This window comes from Podarcis cretensis (genome assembly GCF_951804945.1).
Source record: "Podarcis cretensis genome assembly, chromosome: 4".
Taxonomy (NCBI): domain Eukaryota; kingdom Metazoa; phylum Chordata; class Lepidosauria; order Squamata; family Lacertidae; genus Podarcis; species Podarcis cretensis.
The window spans coordinates 5,903,968-5,924,122 of record NC_137173.1 but is presented as its reverse complement, the minus strand read 5'-3'; the positions used below and the strand labels follow the sequence as shown (position 1 = coordinate 5,924,122).

The following is a 20,155-nucleotide window of genomic DNA, read 5'->3' as shown; positions in this document are numbered from 1 at the left end:
AGCAGCAACAATCCCTGGTGAATCCCCGTAGGGCTTTCATATTGACCATGTCACCTTGTAGTGGTGCAGGTTGGGACATTTCTTGAGAGAGATGTCTGTGCCTTGGCCTTTTGATGGGATTTTTATTATTATAGGCTCTGGTCTTGCACTCTAAGGAAGTTGCTCGGTTGTTCCTAAGGGACCAAAAAGCTAATTGCAGCCTGGATACACTTGCCCAATTCAAACAGAGTCCAATTAGAATTTATATAGCCCCAAGGCTCGCCGATGTGGAGTTCCGGTCCCACTTGGTGGCAGCGGTCGGCCTGGGCCTTGTATGCATCCTTGGCGTGGTGCAGTTGCTCCATCAATAGTTGGTACTGAGATTGGAGCTTCTGGAGCCAATCTGTCACTGTGGGGACCGCAGATGCTGGCAGCACATCCAGGAACAAACGCAGCCTGGAACAGGGTCTGCTGGGAGGAGGCGTTCACCGCGTTGTTGTAAGCGAACTCCTCCAATGCCAAGTGGTCGACCCAGTCTGGAGGTACTCCAGGTTCCGGTGGTCGGTTCTCAGTTCCACCAAGTGTCTTGCCCCCTCAAGATGATGGCCCCAGACCTCAAAGGCCACCTTGATGGCCAGTAGTTCCCTCTCCCACACGGTATAGTTACACTCTGCCAGAAGAAGCTGGCAGGAATAGTAGGACCATGCTGCTGGGACAAGACGGCACCGAGAGCCGTACTGGAGGTGTCAGTCTCCACCACGAAGGGACGAGAGGGATTAGGATGCTGTAAAAGCGGCGCCCTCTGGAGACAGGCTTTCAACCCCTGAAACGCCACCTCTGCCTCCTTGTCCCAGGAGAACGGTGTCCTGGGGCACAGCAGTCAGGTTAGCAGGGTGGCGCAATGAGCATAGTCACAATGAAGGTCCAGTAATAGTTGGCGAATTCCAGGAATCGCTGTAGGTCCTTGCGATTCCGGGGTGCTGCCCACTCCCGAACTGCTACCACATTCCCGGGATCCATCTGCACCCCATCAGGGGAGAGTTGGTGACTGAGGAAGTCCACTGACCGCTGGTGGAATCTTATTCAGGGCCTGGTAATCATGGCAGGGACGTAGCTCCCCACACTTCTTAAGGAAGAGTACTGGAGAAGCGGTGAGCGAGGTAGAGGGCCAAATGAACCCGCTCTCCAGGTTATTGCGAAGGAAGTCCTGCAAGGCTTAGCGCTCTGGCTCCGTAAGAAAGTATAGGCGGCTCACAGGCAGGGGCACCCAGGGCTGGAGGTCTATGCCACAGTTGAAAGACCAATGAGGCTGTGGTAAACGGACGCCCAGTGTCTTGCCCCTCCCTCACCTGTCTTTGCTCTCCAGCCAGATCAGGTTTCTTGGGCAAGGCTGGCAAACCCGTTTGCTTTTCAGAAACAGGACATAATAGAACTGGTAGGGCTGCCACCACTCCCTCGACCCAGGGTTACCAGAAGCCACAGCTCAAGGGAGTCAGCTGTGCTCCTTTGCTACCGGCTAACTCCCAAACTACAAGTTGCTTCCACAAGCTTGCAGGCAGAAATCCTTTGATACAGCACGACCAAGAAGTCTAGGCGTTGGAATTAGCCATTCCCCCAGATAGGCACACACAAGACAAAAGAAAGTTCTTTCTTAAAATTTATTTTAAAAGCATAAAGAACATGCTAATAAGCAGGCACAACTTTTTGTGAATTACAAGTACAGAGAAAAATAAGAACGTTGTAAAATATAGCTAGCTAGTACTTACTTCTATACTCTAAAGCAAAGATAGGTTAGAGTCTTTCAGAAATCCGCATCCAAAGGTCTCAGAAAATCTTCAATGCAAAAGCACAAAAGGACGAAAGGACGGTTGCTTGGTGGACGTCAGCAGCCGGGCGATTCTTTGCAAATTGCAGAGCGCGCGCTTTCAAACCATTCTCTAGATCTTTTATCCATAATTTGCACGTGGAATCAGAAACCCCAGGACCAATCAAAATCCCTTGATTACATTTGAATTCTCCAATGACCAGTTTGTGGGCTAATAATTCTAACTTGTGGCAGCTGAGCCAATTAAGCCTTCAGAACTTAGATCAAGGTGTTTCCTCCCTTCCCATGGAGACTGGTGGTGCTTAGGCAGATGCACATTCCCAAGCAATCAAGGATAGATAACATTACAGAGGGTATGTTCATAGCTTTGAACAGAGGTGTTAAACCTTCATTTTAGCCCGACAATTCCTTTCCCATAGAAGTCCTCACACCCTTGGAGCCAACGGGCCCACAAATTAAAGCAACAGGACGGCTCTCATAATCCTTACTGGTTTCCCACAAGGCCTCACTCTCCACTTGACCAAAGAACAGCTACTACTAGTACTAACTTTACTACAGAGGCGGCAGCTGCTCTGCCCCCAGTTCCTCAAACACTTCTTGGTAGTCCTGGTAAGCAGCGGGGAGCGTTGACACAGCTTCCCCTGTGGGGGCGGCCACTAGCATCTTGGACCGAGCATGGGGACATGGTTCTGGGAAGCACACAGTCTGTTTTTTTTTTTTTTTTTAAATGATATTTATTAAAATTTAACAATAAAAACATACACAAACAAAAAACAAAAATAAACAAGTATAATTTCCATCCTTATTTTCTTAAACCTAATTTCCCCGACCTCCTCACACCTCCCCCTTCTGTATTCCAATTTCATTATCTAATCAGCAAATCCCTTCACAGTCTGATTGACCCAGTCGATTTGAAGATTGTGAGACTCCAGCCAGTCCATCCCGAGCACCAGGGGTTACCGGGGCATGGTGGCAATGTCCATATAGGAGCGGGTTGCCCCTGAATCTACCAGAGTGTGGGTGACAAACCAGGGCCCGCCAGGGACGTATAGATGCACCAGAACCATGAGGTGTTGCAATTCCACCAGTGAGGGCCCATCATGCAAAGTTTGGGACCCCAGGTAGCCTGGGCCATCGGCTACTGGGGTTGGCTATTTCCCTGTGGCTGGCGTTTTCTCAGGACAAGATTACGCATCGTGTCCACTCCCGCCACAGTAGAGACACAGGTTCCCCTCCAGACGGCGAGTCTTCTCCGAGGGGGAGAGGCGAGGCACCGCTGCCCCGAGCTGCACTGGCTCCTCCAGCGACTTGGCTGTGGAACTGCTGGGAAGGACCAGAGCCGGGAGCCGGGAGTGCCGGCGGCCCTGAGCCTGGCGACTGTCCTCCAACCGATCGTCTATCTGCAGGCTCCATTGAATGAGGGTGTCCAGCATGGTGGGTCGATCCATCATGGCCAGCTGGTCCAGTATCTCATCCGAAAGCCCCTTGAGATACTGGTCCTGAAGGGTGGAGTCATTCCAGGACAAGTCCTGTGCCAACAGCCGAAATTCTGTGGCATAGGCGGCCACAGTGTACTTGTCCAACCGCCAAATCGCCTGATTGGCTTGACTCCCCTTCTGAGGGTTGCCGAACACGGTTTCCAGATGGTTGCAAAACCGTGTATAGTCTGTCAACAAGGGAGAGTCTTGCCGGAGCAGCGGCAATGCCCACTTGGCTGCCCGGTCCTTCAGCAAGCTGATCAGGAAGTGCACCTTGGTGCGGTCATCAGGGAAATTCCGGGCTCGTCCCTGAATATACAGCTTGGCCTGGGCATGGGAAAAGAAAAGAAACATGGGAAAGCTGGCCAGGGACCCATTGAATTTCTCTGGCAGGGCCACTGGGTACTTGCCAGAAGCTGGGGCGTCGGCACCAGGAGCTGTTAAGGCGTCCAAACGCTGCTGAAGTGCTGTAACTGCATTGCTTAGCTGCTGAACAGTGTGGGTCAAGACCTGGTTTTCCTGAGCCAATGCCACCAGCACAGCCACCTGGTCAGCCATGGCTTCTGGTTCCTCTGCGCTGGTCCCATGGGTTACCCGAGAGCCTAGATCCAAGTCCGGTCCATGGTCAAAGGTGCAATGTGGAGACAGTCCGTAGTAGCTGAAGCTGGGTGCAGGGCAGGGAGTTGGGTGAAGTTAGGAACAGGCTTGCAAGCAGGTAGCCAGGGTGGGTCAGGAGCTCAGGTAGGAACTAGCAACTAACAATGTTGCTCCCGCAACTGGGGACTGGGGCTGGCCGGCTTTTATCTGCCCCGAGGCACAGGGCGGCCCTGATCCTCTGGTGACTCACCACTCCTGGCCTGGAGGCGAGCGCTCCTCCTGCGGGAACTTAGTTCCCTCTGACTCTGCAGCTCAGGAGAGGCTGGAGGGTTACCGGACCCAGAGGCAACCTCAGCTTTCTCTGACGGGGCTGAGAGTGGAACACCTGCAGGCAATGGGCCCTCCATCACCTCAAGAGCCAGAGCAGACTCAGCTGGTGCCTGCACCTGAGGATCCAGCACAGGTGAGGACCCTTCAGGCTCAGCTGGTTCTGGAGGTGGGGAATCCTGTGCAGGCTGGGATCCCTCAGGTTCAGCATCCAAGTCTGAATCCCAGGCCATCAGACCTTGTCAACACTGTGGAACCGTAGTAGTCCCCAATTTGGACTTTATGAACATATGTGGAACGGAAACTTGCTGACATTTGGTCTTTATGGATGAACGTCTTGTGTTTGTCCATTCCAGGAACAGCATTCCTGACCCAGATGTTCACAGGACGTCCCTAAGATGATTCCCCTTTCAAACAGGATACATGAACCTAGGCCAGCATGGTCCTCCTCTCTGGCAGATGGACAACCCCTTCCGCAAAGTTCCCCACTTCCCCATGGGGGTCCCCCACACCACCCATCACTCACCAGGATGGCTTTGGCCGTCTCCTGCTTGGAGCACTTCTGGGTTTGGAGCCCCCTGAGCTGAGCTGCCTGGCAGTTCTGAACCACCTCCGGCAGGTACGAAGGGAGGGCTTCCCCACATCCGAGAGTGCAGAGTGGGGGGCAAGGAGGACAGGTCTGAGTCCCTGCTCTGGTTCTCTCCAATACTCACCTCTGGGGGAGGGATGCGCAACTGCAGCACATCTGCAAAGAGAAGGACATGGGGACAGGTGAATCCCTCCCTGAGCACCTGGCAAGGCTATTCCAAGAGTTTTCTCCTGGATTCCAAGCCCTACTGCAGGGGAGGAGGGACATCCCAAGCCTTGGGGGCCAGTCCTGGCCTCCTTCAACCAGAATGTGGCTCCCCAGGCCAGGGGTAGGCAAGCTAAGGCCTGGGGGCTGGATGCGGCCCAATTGGCTTCTCAATCTGTCCCGCAGACAATTCAGGAATCAGTGTGTTTTTACATGAGTAGAATGTGTCCTTTTATCTAAAATGCGTCTCTGGGTTATTTGTGGGGCATAGGAATTCGTTCATTTCCCCCCCCCCCATATAGTCTGGCCCCCCTACATGGTCTGAGGGACAGTGGACCAGCCCACGGCTGAAAGAGGTTGCTGACCAATGCCCCAGGCTAACAAGATGGTCAATCTCCGGTTCCACTCCACCCTTTTAAAATTAAAATAACAAAATAGATCCCATCTCTCAGAGCATGTAAACCACATGAGAGGAAAGACCCCTGTGCCACTTACAGAAATAGGACTGTACTTCCTTCTACCACCTTTAAAGTAAACGTCTATGTAACGAAATCAAATCGACCCAAGTCTGCCTTCCTCCACCAACCTGAACTTCGCTCTTCCAGCCAAAAGACAACACTTCCCCGTCCCCGGGCGAAACCCCCTGGCCTGTCATAGGTAGAGCTGCCACCACGCTTTACATCAGCCATGGCGTTTACATCAGCTCGGCATGGGGACTGACTGAGCAGGCAGTGAGATGCTTTCAGCCTCGGACACTTGGCGGGTACTGAAATGGCCGTGCAGGCCAGATTCACGACCCTGGCGGGTTGGATTTGGCCCAGGGAACATAGTTTGAGGACCCCTGGCCTACACTGACTGGCACTGAAAAGGATATACCAAGAGCTCTGGCCAAAAGTTTCAATACAAGGAATAATTCCTACTCGAGAGTTGAAAAGAAAAACGTGTATATTCTGCTAAGAATAACAGTTTTAAACTAATAGTAAATTTAAACACAACGTATATGTGTGACAGTTTTAAAATGATAGTAAATTTAAACACAACGTTTAAGTGCAGAAATAATGTAGTTTCAAATATGCAATAATATAGTATAAAAAGGTAAAGGTACCCCTGCCCGTACGGGCCAGTCTTGACAGACTCTGGGGTTGTGCGCCCATCTCACTTAAGAGGCCAGGGGCCAGCGCTGTCCGGAGACACTTCCGGGTCACGTGGCCAGCGTGACATCGCTGCTCTGGCGAGCCAGAGCCGCACACGGAAACGCCGTTTACCTTCCCGCTGGTAAGCGGTCCCTATTTATCTGCTTGCACCTGGAGGTGCTTTCGAACTGCTAGGTTGGCAGGCGCTGGGACCGAGCAGCGGGAGCGCACCCCGCCGCAGGGATTCGAACCGCCGACCTTTCGATCGGCAAGCCCTAGGCGCTGAGGCTTTAACCCACAGCGCCACCTGCGTCCCATAATATAGTATAAAGGTACACACTCCAGATACTTCTTTTTGGCCCTATTTGATTCTTTATATTGACTTTATATAACATGGACTCTTTTTGACTGCCATTGAGACTTGTATAAAACAATTGTTGTGTACTGGTATTTTGTGTACCTTTATAGTATAAATACCAGTACACAACAATTGTTTTATACAAGTCTCAATGGCAGTCAAAAAGAGTCCATGTTATATAAAGTCAATATAAAGAATCAAATAGGGCCAAAAAGAAGTATCCGGAGTATGAATTAGATGTACGACTCAGTAGTGGTGACCGGGACAGGGCCCTGTTTCGGAGTAAATGCCTTCTTCAGCTGGTAATATCAAATAATATATCAAAATAAATCAAGGTTCTCCAATACCATAAATCATAAATATAATGAAGTATATACATTCTGAAGTATATTAATGCATATCATGATATTTGGTTCCATACCTCAGTTTTTTAAGGAATATAAATCTGTTGGAAGTCTGTATCATTCAATTCTTTTGTGTTTCTTTTTCAACATGCGTCTAGAAATGAGAATTATTATTTCCAGTCAAATTGTTTGTGAAAAACGGACATCAGATGAGTGTTTTCTCACCTTAGATAAATGAATCCAAATTTTCTTGCGTTTCTCTGTGCGTTTTCTATTAGGGAGTGAGATCATTGTCTTATATGTGTGTCTGTGGGGGAGGAGGATAGGCTCTCCCTTCTTAAAGGTGTAGTTGGATTTGGCCCAGGGAAGATAGTTTGAGGACCCCTGGCCTACACTGACTGGCAGCAGCTCCCCAGAGTTTCAGGCAGGGATTTCGTCCGGCCCTTGTAGGAGATGTCAGGGGCTGACCCTGGGACATTCTGCATGCCAAGCAGATGCTCTAGGGCTCCCCATATTTCCTTAGTCTTTCAATGTTATGCTATTAGCAACCGTGGAGATTCCACCTCCCTCTTTCGAAAGGAGAAAACTCACCTGATCAATTTAATAAATAATAATAATAATAATAATAATAATAATAATAATAATAATACATTTATACTCTGCCCATCTGGTTGGGTTTCCCCAGCCACTCTGGACGGATTCCAACAAAATATTACAATACAATAGTCCAACAAATATTAAAAGTTTCCCTAAACATAATAACAACAACCATCCATTTCTGGAAAGGGAAATGGCAAACTTTTGTATATTAGTATAAAAAGCATGCATAAGAAGGTATTACTCATTTATGATGAGAATAGGGTTTATTTCTTTTGAACTTCGCTTGGTTCCTCCTTGGCAGCCACTGCGAATGTTTCAGCCGGGCTAGAACTCAGGACCCGCTGCCTTGAGGGACATCTAAGAGCAGTTGGGCAGGGAAAGGTCTCCCTTGGGAGGTGGGGGACTCTCCTTCCTTGGAGGTTTCTAAGCAGAGATCGGACGGACATCCGCCATGGATGCTTCAGCTGAGATTCCTGCATTACTGGGGGTTGTAATAATAATAATAATAATAATAATAATAATAATAATAATAATTTATTTATATCCCGCCCATCTGGCTGGGTTTCCCCAGCCACTCTGGGTGGCTTCCAATCAAACACTAAAATACAATAACTTATTAAACATTGAAAGCTTCCCTAAACAGGGCTGCCGGTTTAGGGAACTAGACCCCTCTTGCTTCGGGTTGGACTAGATGACCCTGGGATCCCCTCCTCTCTCTCCACTCCGGAATTCCAGGAGGAGCTTCCTTGCCTCCTGCAAAGCCCTTTTCCCTGCAAGCTCTTCCTCTGGTTTCTGGCCAAGGGAGGGAGATGCCCAGTTTACAGCCAGGAGCCTCACCCCCAAAAGGATATCTGGGCATTGGCGTAGCCGGGGGGCAGCTGCCCCCTTAATCCGTAAAAAATAATAGAAATCTGAGGTTGTGCCAAGCGAGAGAGGGCTGAGCTGGAGGGACTCGGCTTGGCAAGGGTTAAAGGGAAGTGAGCTGCCTTCCTAGAGAGGCCAGGAAAAAAGGGGGGCTGGTCCTCCAGAGCCAAGGCCCCTCCCTCCCCAGTCCTTTCCTTGCTTTGGGGTCTCTCCTGCAAGGGCTGCCTCGCTGTCCCCTCCTGGGATCTGGTGAGTCTCCTCTCTCTCCCCCCAGAGGGTGCAGGGGGGAGACGGGGGGGGGGTCCCAGGGCTGCAGCAGGGGAGGGTGCCTGGGGGGCCTGATCCGGGAGGGGCCAGGTCTGCCACGCTCTCCTTCCTGGAGATCAGAGGATCCCAAACTCATTTGGCCCTCCGCCCCCCCTTTCTGAAAAAACCTCCCTTCTTTAAAGAAAGGAGTCCCTGGGACTTTAACTCTGTGTGACATCGCTCAGCCTCATTGCACAACAGAGGAAACATGTGCAAATGGTTTGGAGGAGGAGGTGGACTAGCCCCCCCCAAAAAAAAACACCCCACAGGGAGGGAGGAAGTTAAGGTGGGAGACAAAGGGCAGTCTCGCTGCTGCATTGCGGACCAGTTTCCCAGTGTCTCCAAGGGCAGCTCCCCACGGAGGCCACTGCAGCAATCCCCTCGCACCCAGAGCATGGCATCCCAGGACCACATCCTCTCTGTCCCAAAGGGATTGTTGCTGGAAAACCACCTGGGACCTTGGCATCAATGGCTGTGTGTGTGTTAATAATAATAATAATAATAATAATAATAATATATGAAAAAAAAATTACCCTCCTAAATTTCAAGGGAGATGTCTTTGGCCCTGCCCACTTGGCCCTCAGGGGGTTGGCCAGATACATACCTGGCCCTCAGGGCAAAGATAAAGGGACCCCGCCCCACAAGTTTGTCCTGAGAGCGGGAGAGAGTCCAACTGCAAGAAAACGAGACAGAAGCAGTGGAGTGGGGGTGGGGGGAGGAACTCCTGAGGACCCCCGGGTGAGGACCCCCACTAGAACAAAGCATCCATTATTCACTAGATAGAAACGCTCGTTTGTCAGTAGGTTCCGACGTCATCAATTGACTGGAAGGATGGAGAAACCAGGTTGATTAATCTCTCAGAAATCCCTTCCGTTGCCTCCACATTCTGCATTGCTTGAAGCCTAGAGACTTATTTCTTCTCCTCTTCCTCCTCTTTCTTTTCAAAAAGATATCTTATGGTTTGGGATGTGGTGCAGTCCAGCCCTGGTTCCCAGCAAGACTCATCCATGCTTGCTCAGGGAACCATTTCCCCCCCGTCCTACAAATTCTGTAACAGAACAATGTATTTGCTTTGTAGGATTTGCTAGAGCTTTTCATTTAGACGGGCAGAACTTGGCAGAAGACCAAAGGGTTCCTTCCGATCTCTTAAAGGCTTCCTGAGAGCACAGATGGATGAGCAAGACTCAGCTGGCCCTGGAACAGGAAGAGGCCATGCCAACCAAACTGGGAACAGTGGGGGGTTCTGGGAAAACTCTGTGCAGAAGATCCATGATGAGGAGAACACCCTCCGCTCAGAGGTGCAGAGCCAGCAGTTGAGGCAGTTCTGCTGCCAGGAGGCCAAAGGACCCCGAGAGGCTTGCAGCCGACTCTACCACCTTGACCATCAGTGGCTGAAGCCGGAAAGGCACACGAAAGCTGAGATGTTGGACCTGGTGATCTTGGAGCAGTTCCTGGCTGTCCTTCCCCTGGAGATGGAGAGCTGGGTGAGGGAATGCGGAGCGGAGACCAGTTCCCAGGCGGTGGCCCTGGCCGAAGGTTTCCTCCTGAGTCAGGCAGAGGAGAGAAAGCAGGTGAGAGAGACTTTCCTCTGGATACTCCCAAGGGGCTCCAAACAGGACAGAGAACATCCCATAATGGTCTGCTGATGGCCCATCCTTTTTCTGGGAAAGCATCCATGGAATGAGATCTCACACCCTTCAAGTCTTTGTCATTCTCTTTCTAGCATTTCTCTCCATTCTCTGTTTTGAATCCTTGTTTCTTTTTCAGGGAAAGGATCTCTTTGCAGAAATGGACCTGGATTCCTGTGAGGCAGAGAGGCCTCCGTTGGACACCAGAGAGAGGCCACTTGGTAAGGAGGAAGGTGGTTTTTCTCCACTGGTCTCATTCTGTTGGTTTCCCAACTCATCTGAGGGTTCTTTTCATCTTGTTTTGGGGGGAGACAGTTGGGAAGAAGGGTCCAGAGGAGGGGAGATGTATTTCTGCACAACAAACATATGAAATGGGCACAAACGTCCAAATGCTCTCAGTAGGTAAGCATTTCTCAAAGGCCCATCTGCAGTTAGAGATGCCCTGTTTCACCTGTGAGAGAAGCAGGCACTCCTGGCATCCTGTTTACCTTTTTTCTCATGCAGGTGACAGAAGGATGCAGGCAAGACCTCCTGATCCGTCTTTTCATGGGGGCAGAAGGGAAGCAGCGGCTGTGGAACCAGATCAGGTCAGGGGAAGCTGCCTTGTGGGAACAGAGGCCGAGGGATGGAGCAATGTCATTTACTGGTTGGGCACAGAGGAATGGTGGGAGGAAGCAGCTGGGGAACCAGAAAGGGAAGATGGCTGAGAGCCCAAGAAGTGGAGGTAGAAGAAGGATGGGTGTTCAGAGGGGGAAGAGGGAGAAGCCTGGGAAGAGGAGGTGTCAGAAGCTGAAGGGGAAACAGGGCTTAGTGAGCTGGGAGACTCTGTGGCAGAATGCAGTGCAGAATCAGAGGCAGAAGAGGAAGGAGGCAAGTTGGAGAGGAAAGTCGAGAGGCTGAGGTGAGCCAGGAGAAGGAGGAGCCACCGGTGGCTCCCTCTTCCTTCTGCCAGAAGCCACCCTCTCTGCTTGTCTCTCAGAGCCAGGAGACCCCCTGCAATGCAGGAATCTGCTAGATCATCCAAGACAGATGGCCATCCAAAAGAGGCTTATTTTATTTCTAGATTGATAACTGAGGGCAATGAAACAATCGCTGAGATGGCTAGAGCACCGGTGACGGATAACTCATTCTGGAGCTGACCGGACACGGGTTAGAGTGTCGCAGCCGAATCGCAGCCCCCTCCTGGGATCTGGTGAGTCCATAGCTTGAAAATAAGGGATCAGCAGCCTCGAAAATAAGGGATCAGCAGCCTCACCTATCTACCAATCCGGGATAGCAGCAGGAAGCAGCGGAAACGGCGCTGCAATAAGGGAATTTCCCGCAAAGAAAGGGAAGGTTGCCAGCTATGGGCGAGTCTCCTCTCTCTCCCCCCAGAGGGTGCAGTGGGGAGACGGGGGGGGGTCCCAGGGCTGCAGCAGGAGAAGGTGCTTGGGGAGCCTGATCTGCTCCTGGAGGGGGGGACCCCAAGTCAGGGAGGAGGAGAGGGTCCTGCCAGGGAGGGGCCAGGTCTGCCACGCTCTCCTTCCTGCAGATCAGAGGATCCCTGACTCCCACGAAATCTCCCTTTTTAAAACAAAGAAGTCCCTGGCTCTTTAACTCTGTGTGACATCGCTCAGCCTCATTGCACAACGGAGGAAACATGTGCAAATGGTTTTCCAAAGCTGGAGGAGGAGGTGGACTAGCTCCCCCCCCCCAAAAAAAAAAAACAACGGGGAGAAAGGAAGGAAAAGTAGGAAAGAGAGGCCAGGAATAAAGAGAGGGATCCCAGGCCATGGTCTGGCTGCTGCATTGCAAACCAGTTTGTGTTAAGCTATCTAATAGAACAACAACAAAATCAAGGGAGATGTCTTTGGCCCCGCCCACTTGGCCCTCTGGGGGTTGGCCAGATACATTCCTGGCCCTCAGAAGAGAGAAAAAGAGACCTCTACGAATCTGTCTGGACAGCGGCAGATATTGCAGAAAAGGAGACAGAAGCAGGGAGTGGAGGTGGGGTGAGGGTGAGGGTGGGGTGGGGAGCAACTCCAGAGGACCCCCAGGTCGAGACCCCCACCAGAGAAAAGCATCCATTTTTCACAAGATACAAATGACTCCCTTGTCATTCGGTTCTGACTTCATGCATTGACTGGAAGGATGGAGAAACCAGGTTGATTAATCTGACAGAAATCCCTTCCGTTGCCTCCACATTCTGCATTGCTTGAAGCCTAGAGACGTATTTCTTCTCTTCCTCCTCCTCTTTCTTTTCAAAAAGATAGCTCACGGTCTGGGATGCGGTGCAGTCCAGCCCTGGTTCCCAGCAAGACTCATCCATGCTTGCTCAGGGAACCATTTCCCCCCCTGTCCTACAAATTCTGTAACAGAACAATGTATTTGCTTTGTAGGATTTCCTAGAGCCCCTCATTAAGACGGGCAGAACTTGGCAGAAGACCAAAGGGTTCCTTCCGATCTCTCAGAGGCTTCCTGAGAGCACAGATGGATGTGCGAGACACAGCTGGCCCCAAAGCAGGAAGAGACCATGGCAGCCAAACTGGGAGCAGTGGGGGGTTCTGGGAAAACCCAGTGCAGAAGATCCTGGGTGAGGAGGACACCCTCCGCTCAGAGGTGCAGAGCCAGCAGTTGAGGCAGTTCTGCTGCCAGGAGGCCAAAGGACCCCGAGAGGTTTGCAGCCGACTCTACCACCTTGACCAGCAGTGGCTGAAGCCAGAAAGGCACACGAAAGCTGAGATGTTGGACCTGGTGATCTTGGAGCAGTTCCTGGCTGTCCTTCCCCTGGAGATGGAGAGCTGGGTGAGGGAATGCGGAGCGGAGACCAGTTCCCAGGCGGTGGCCCTGGCCGAAGGTTTCCTCCTGAGTCAGGCAGAGGAGAGAAAGCAGGTGAGAGAGACTTTCCTCTGGATACTCCCAAGGGGCTCCAAACAGGACAGAAAACATCCCATAATGGTCTGCTGATGGCCCATCTTTTTTCTTGGAAAGCATCCATGGAATGAGATCTCACACCCTTCAAGTCTTTGTCATTCTCTTTCTAGTATTTCTCCCCATTCTCTGTTTTGAATCCTTGTTTCTTTTTCAGGGAAAGGATCTCTTTGCAGAAATGGACCTGGATTCCTGTGAGGCAGAGAGGCCTCCGTTGGAAACCAGAGAGAGGCCACTGGGTAAGGAGGAAGGAGGCTTTTCTCCATTTGGTCTCGTTCTGTAGTTTTCCAACTCATCTGAGGGTTCTTTTCATCTTGTTTTGGGGGGAGACAGTTGGGAAGAAGGGTCCAGAGGAGGAGAGATGTATTTCTGCACAAACAAACATGAAATGGGCACAAACCTCCAAATGCACTCAGCGGGTGAGGCTTTCTCAAAGGCCCATCTGCAGTTAGAGATGCCCTGTTTCACCTGTGAGAGAAGCAGGCACTCCTGGCATCCTGCTTACCTTTTTTCTCTTGCAGGTGGCAGAAGTATGCCAGCAAGACCTCCTGATCCGTCTTTTCATGGGGGCAGAAGGGAAGCAGCGGCTGTGGAACCAGATCAGGTCAGGGGAAGCTGCCTTGTGGGGACAGAGGCCGAGGGATGGAGCAATGTCATTTACTGGTTGGGCACAGAGGAATGGTGGGAGGAAGCAGCTGGGGAACCAGGAAGGGAAGATGGCTGAGAGCCCAAGAAGTGGAGCTAGAAGAAGGATGGGTGTTCAGAGGGGGAAGAGGGAGAAGCCTGGGAAGAGGAGGTGTCAGAAGCTGAAGGGGAAACAGGGCTTAGTGAGCTGGGAGAGTCTGTAGAAGAATGCAGTGCAGAATCAGAGACAGAAGAGGAAGGAGGCAAGTTGGAGAGGAAAGTCGAGAGGCTGAGGTGAGCCAGGAGAAGGAGGAGCCACTGGTGGCTCCCTCTTCCTTCTGCCAGAAGCCACCCTCTCTGCTTGTCTCTCAGAGCCAGGAGACCCCCTGCAATGCAGGAATCTGCTAGATCATCCAAGACAGATGGCCATCCAAAAGAGGCTTATTTTATTTTTAGATTGATAACTGAGGGCAATGAAACAATCGCTGAGATGGCTAGAGCGCCGGTGACGGATAACTCATTCTGAAGCTGACCGGACACGGGTTAGAGCTCAATGTCGAGCCTACCAAGTGGCGGTAGTGATGGCAAAGAAGACTTTCTTCGCCGCCTCTATTGCATCTGCAGAAAACAGCAGCAGGAGACTTTTTCAGGGGGTTCGCAATTTAGTGGAACCACGTGCTACATCGGGGCCCAGTATGGGCCACATGATCTCCTGCAATGATTTTGCAAAGTTTTTTGCAGATTCAGGAAGAGGTAGACTCCACCATGGGAGCAGGGCTGGGGTGGGAGAGTGCTAGTGTCCTGTCTAGTCAAGTTGTGTGGGATCAGTTCCAATCTGTTACCTCCAAGGATGTGAACAGGCTGCTTGGACAAGTGAAACCAACCACCTGTTTCCTTGATTCTTGCCCATCTTGGCTTATAAAAGCTAGCCTGGAAGGGCTGGGAGATGGGCTTCGTGGGGTCGTGAATGCTTCTCTCTGTGAGGGAGCCTCCCCAGAACCGCTGAAAAAGGCAGTTATCAAACCACTTGTTAAAGAACCATCTTTAGATGCTGTCAATATGGCTAACTATCGCCCAGTCTCAAATCTTCCATTCTTGGGCAAGGTGATTGAGCGAGTGGTTGCTGAACAACTCCAGGCACGCCTGGAAGAAGTGCACCATTTGCATCCCTTCCAGTCGGGATTCAGGCCTCACCATGGGACTGAAACTGCCTTGGTCGCACTGGTCGATGATCTCCGGTGGACCAGGGACAAAGGTGAGAGCTGTTTCCTAGTTCTGCTGGATCTCTCAGCGGCCTTTGACACCATCGACCATAACATCCTTCTGGACCGTGGTGAGGGGCTGGGAGCTGGGGGCACTGTCATACAGTGGTTCTGCTCCTTCCTCCTGGGCCGTGTCCAAAAAGTGGTGGTGGGGGATGAGTGTTCGGACCCCTGGGCTCTCACTTGTGGGGTGCCTCAGGGTTCCGTCCTCTCCCCCATGCTTTTCAACATCTACATGCAGCCGCTGGGAGAGATCATCAGGGGGTTTGGGCTGGGTGTTCATCAGTATAAAGATGATACCCAGCTGTACCTCTCTTTCAAATCGGAACCAGCGAAGGCGGTGAAATTTCTGTGTGTCTAGAGGCGGTTGGAGGATGGATGGCGGCTAACAGATTGAGGTTGAATCCTGACAAGACAGAAGTACTATTTTGGGGAGACAGGAGGCATGGTGTGGGGGACTCCATGGTCCTGAATGGGGTAACTGTACCCCTGAAGGACCAGGTGCGCAGCCTGGGAGTCATTCTGGACTCGCAGCTGTCCATGGAGGCACAGGTCAATTGTGTGTCCATGGCAGCTGTTTATCAGCTCCATCTGGTATGCAGGCTGAGACCCTCCCTGCCCGCAGACTGTCTCTCCAGAGTGGTGCGTGCTCTGGTTATCTCTCGCTTGGACTACTGCAATGCGCTCTATGTGGGGCTACCTTTGAAGGTGACCCGGAAACTACAACTAATCAAAAATGCGGCAGCTAGACTGGTGACTGGGAGCAGCCGCCGAGACCATATAACACCGGTCTTCAAAGACCTACACTGGCTCCCAGAACGTTTCTGAGCACAATTCAAAGTGTTTCTGCTGACCTTGAAAGCCCTAAACGGCCTCGGTCCAGTATACGTGAAGGAGCGTCTCCACCTCCATCGTTCTTCCCAGACACTGAGATCTAGTGCTGAGGGCCTTCTGGCGGTTCCCTCGCTGCGAGAAGCCAAGTTACAGGGAACCAGGCAGAGGGCCTTCTCGGTAGTGGCACCTGCCCTGTGGAACGCCCTCCCACCAGATGTCAAAGAGAAAAATAACTACCAAACTTTTAGAAGCCCTGTTTAGGGACACTTTTAATGTTTAAGAGATTATTGTATTTTAGTGTTTTTTGGAAGCCGCCCAGATGGGCGGGGTATAAATAATATATTATTATTATTATTATTATTATTATTATTATTATTAACAGGAAGGAAACAACAGAGCATTGTGTAGCAGATCATATTTATGCTGTCTCAGAGGAGGACATTTCCCTTTTTCTTTTAGGGTCCAGTGTGCTTTGAAGATGTCACTGTTCGTTTCACGGACGAGGAGTGGGCGTTGCTGGATCCTGACCAGAGAGCTCTGCATAAGGACGTCATGGAGGAGAATCGTGGGATATTGGCCTCTCTTGGTAAGGCTCCCTGTGGGATCGTCATATCTGCCTGGAAATTCAAAAAATACGTCTGTGGGCCAGCCTCATATATTTTCACAGAGTTCAACATTAATCTAATAATTATTAATCTAATAATAAATATGTTGGTAAAATGACAAACAACACAGGTAATGAACACACACCCAACTCGTTTCATTTCTTCTCCATTTGTTCCTGAGGCTCTAATCCCTTTTTGTCTCCATTGCAGATTCTGATGAATTGGAAATTGAGAGCAAAGGTGACCACGATAAAATCCCCAGGGAGGAGAAGCCACATAAAAATTTGGAGTGTGGAGAAAGCTGCAGCCAGAGCTCCCATTCCACTTCCCATCAACAAAATCTCATTGGAAAGAAACTCTATCAGTGCATGGAATGTGGAAAAAGCTTCAGGAAGAGCTCCGGTCTCACTTCCCATCAAAGAATTCATACAGGGGAGAAACCCTATCAGTGCGTGGAATGTGGAAAGAACTTCCGGAATAGCTCCCATCTTACTTGCCATCAAAGAATTCATACAGGGGGAAAACCCTATCAGTGTGTGGAATGTGGAAAGAACTTCACACATAGTTCCTCTCTCATTTCCCATCAAAGAATTCATACAGGGGAGAAACCCTATCAGTGTGTGGAATGTGGAAAGAGCTTCAGTCAGAGCTCCTCTCTCACTTTCCATCAAAGAATTCATACAGGGGAGAAACCATATCAGTGTGTGGAATGTGGAAAGAACTTCAGGAAGAGTTTCAATCTCACTAAGCATCAGAGAATTCATACAGGGGAGAAACCCTATCAGTGTGTCAAATGTGGAAAGAGCTTCACTGAAAGCTCATCTCTCACTTCCCATCAAAGAATTCATACAGGGGAGAAACCCTATCAGTGTGTGGAATGTGGAAAGAGCTTCATTCACAACCACAGTCTCACTTTCCATCAAACAATTCATACAGGGGAGAAACCCTATCAGTGTGTGGAATGTGGAAAGAGCTTCAGGAAGAGCTCCTCTCTCACTTCCCATCAAAGAATTCATACAGGGGAGAAACCCTATCAGTGTGTGGAATGTGGAAAGAGCTTCATTCACAACCACAGTCTCACTTTCCATCAAACAATTCATACAGGGGAGAAACCCTATCAGTGCGTGGAATGTGGAAAGAACTTCAGGAAGAGCTCCTCCCTTACTTCCCATCAAAGAATTCATACAGGGGAAAAACCCTATCAGTGCGTGGAATGTGGAAAGAGCTTCAGAAATAGCTCCTCTCTCACTTCCCATCAAAGAATTCATACAGGGGAGAAACCCTATCAGTGCGTGGAATGTGGAAAGAGCTTCACATGTAGCTCCTCTCTCACTTCCCATCACAGAATTCATACAGGGGAGAAACCCTATCAGTGCGTGGAATGTGGAAAGAGCTTCAGTCAGAACCAAAATCTCACTTCCCATCAAAGAATTCATACAGGGGAGAAACCCTATCAGTGTGTGGAATGTGGAAAGAGCTTCAGTCAGAGTGCCAATCTTACTTCTCATCAAAGAATCCATACAATGGTCAGAAAAACCATTATACAGCTTTAGGAGCCAGGCAAATCTGCACCTTTTTAACCAGGCTTTTGGCTAATTCACATCTAATGCCCTTCTAATATGTGGTGTTTTTTATTGTGTGGTTTTTTTATGTTGTAATAATCCTGAGACCTGTGGGTGTAGGGAACATGCGCCAACTCTTGGTCAAATTTGAAGCTTTCCTTGTTGGGTCGAATCGCAGTTATAAAAATGAATGTATTGCCTAGAATGTTGTTTTTGTTTCAAACATTGCAAATTGTGGACAAAATGGATTGTTTCAAGAAGTGGGAGAAAGATATCTCTAGATTTGTCTGGCAGGGCAGGAAGCCCAGAATAAAATTTAAAATATTAACTCATGTAAAGGAAAGGGGGGGACTTGCCCTGCCAGACCTTAAACTTTATTATGAATCAGCAGCATTCTGCTGGTTGAAAGATTGGCTGCTCCTTGAAAACACAGATACTTTGGATCTAGAAGGATTTACTAACGCATTTGGGTGGCATGCATATTTGTGGTACAACAAGGTTAAAGTACATAAAGCATTTAAAAACCATATTGTCAGGAAAGCACTGTTTAATGTTTGGATAAGATACAAAGATCTATTGGAAAATAAAACCCCAAGGTGGTTGTCACCAATGGAAGCGAAAGCTTTCAAAAGACTCAATATGGAGTCCAAAATGGCCAAAATACTGGGAAATTTTGGAGCAAGAGGGAGACAAATGGAAACTGCAGAGCTTTGAAAAATTAAAAGATAAAGTGCGAGACTGGCTTCATTATCATCAGATAATGGAGGCTTATAAACTAGACAAGAAAATTGGATTCCAGGTGGAAAAATCGAAATTAGAAACAGAATTGTTAGAACCCAAAACCAAGATTTTGTCAAAGATGTATAACTTGCTGCTGAAATGGAACACGCAGGATGAAACGGTAAAATCTGTCATGATTAAATGGGCACAGGATGTTGGACATAATATTATGTTTGCTGACTGGGAACAGTTATGGACCACCGGTTTGAAATTTACGGCATGTAATGCCTTAAGAGAGAATATAATGAAAATGATGTATAGGTGGTACATGACCCCAGTCAAGCTTGCAAAAATTTATCATTTGCCCGATAATAAATGTTGGAAATGTAAAGAAACGGAAGGTACATTCTTTCACCTTTGGTGGACGTGCCCAAGGATTAAGGCTTTCTGGGAAATGATCTATAATGAAATGAAAAAGGTATTTAAATATACCTTCTTGAAGAAACCAGAGGCCTTTCTCCTGGGCATGGTTGGCCAGTTGGTGCCAAAGAAGGATAGAACCTTTTTTATGTATGCAACAACAGCAGCAAGAATATTGATTGCAAAATATTGGAAGACACAAGACCTACCCACTCTGGAAGAATGGCAGATGAAGATGATTGACTATATGGGACTGGCAGAAATGACCGGCACAATCCGAGACCAGGGAAAAGAGTCGGCGGAAGAGGATTGGAAGAAATTTAAAGATTATTTGCAGAAATATTGTAAAATTAATGAATGTTAGAATGATGTTGGACAGAAATTAAGTGGTTACTAGCTGTAATGCAAAGGTTGAGCAGTAAGTTAAAATAAGTTATAAGTTACAATAAGGATTTGTTGAGTTAAGAATTTGAACTGGAATACAAAAGGGGGAGGTGAGAGGAGGTCTGGGAAACAAGGTAGTGGAAATAAGTAATGGAAATTATATTTGTTTTGTTTTTTAATTGTGTGTTTTTGTATTTTTTTGTTATTTTTTGTGCATTTTTGTTTTTTGTTGGTTTTTTGTATTAAATTGGAAATTCTAATAAATATCTTTTAAAAAAAGGGGGGGGAATAGGCGCCAACTCTTAAAGGCCTAGTGGTCTTTGCCCCACCCCCAATAAAATATTTAAGGATGCCACCCCCCAGTTTTTGTTTTTGTTTTTTTTAAATTTTTTATTAAGATTTTTTAATACAATACATAAGAATAAACAGTATGACATATATCTCAGCATAGTTTCACCACTTCTTTGGACTTCCTCTCATCTCCCGCTCCTACCTTCATTCCAATAAAATTTGCCAGCAATTTATCATCTTGATTCTACTCTTATATCTAATTTTCTGGTCTCCAATCCCCTTTAACCAAATCTTAGAAATTTGACTATAAT

At 49.0% G+C, this 20,155-nt stretch overlaps 2 protein-coding genes and 1 long non-coding RNA gene across 3 annotated transcripts in view; 2 read left to right on the top strand and 1 right to left on the bottom strand.

The window, feature by feature from the left end:
- Positions 1–4,819, bottom strand: part of LOC307215122 — a 37,775-nt gene extending 32,956 nt beyond the window's left edge. Inside the window, exon 1 of the long non-coding RNA XR_013838287.1 lies at positions 4,733–4,819. This is a non-coding gene — a long non-coding RNA (uncharacterized lncRNA). The remainder of the gene's footprint in view (positions 1–4,732) is intronic.
- Positions 4,820–8,461: 3,642 nt separating this feature from the next.
- Positions 8,462–20,155, top strand: part of LOC307214701 (uncharacterized protein) — a 152,583-nt gene continuing 140,889 nt past the window's right edge. The window contains exon 1 of the mRNA XM_079973606.1: positions 8,462–8,547. The gene's annotated coding sequence lies outside the window, so the exon portion shown is untranslated. The remainder of the gene's footprint in view (positions 8,548–20,155) is intronic.
- Positions 10,404–18,145, top strand: LOC307214820 (uncharacterized protein). The gene is made up of 4 exons (XM_079973843.1): positions 10,404–10,634; positions 10,737–10,819; positions 16,322–16,448; positions 16,678–18,145. The coding sequence occupies exons 1-4, from the start codon at positions 10,604–10,606 to the stop codon at positions 18,018–18,020; spliced, it is 1,584 nt and encodes a 527-aa protein (XP_079829969.1). The 5' UTR covers positions 10,404–10,603; the 3' UTR covers positions 18,021–18,145.

What these genes read in the sequence shown, in the direction of transcription:
- LOC307214820 (XM_079973843.1), top strand. Translation starts at nt 10,604, where the DNA reads ATGGGCACAAACGTCCAAATGCTCTCAGTAG. An exon ending in CGGCTGTGGAACCAGATCAG is followed by an intron (nt 10,820 to 16,321) that starts GTCAGGGGAAGC and finishes TTTTTCTTTTAG; the next exon opens with GGTCCAGTGTGCTTTGAAGA. An exon ending in TGGGATATTGGCCTCTCTTG is followed by an intron (nt 16,449 to 16,677) that starts GTAAGGCTCCCT and finishes TCTCCATTGCAG; the next exon opens with ATTCTGATGAATTGGAAATT.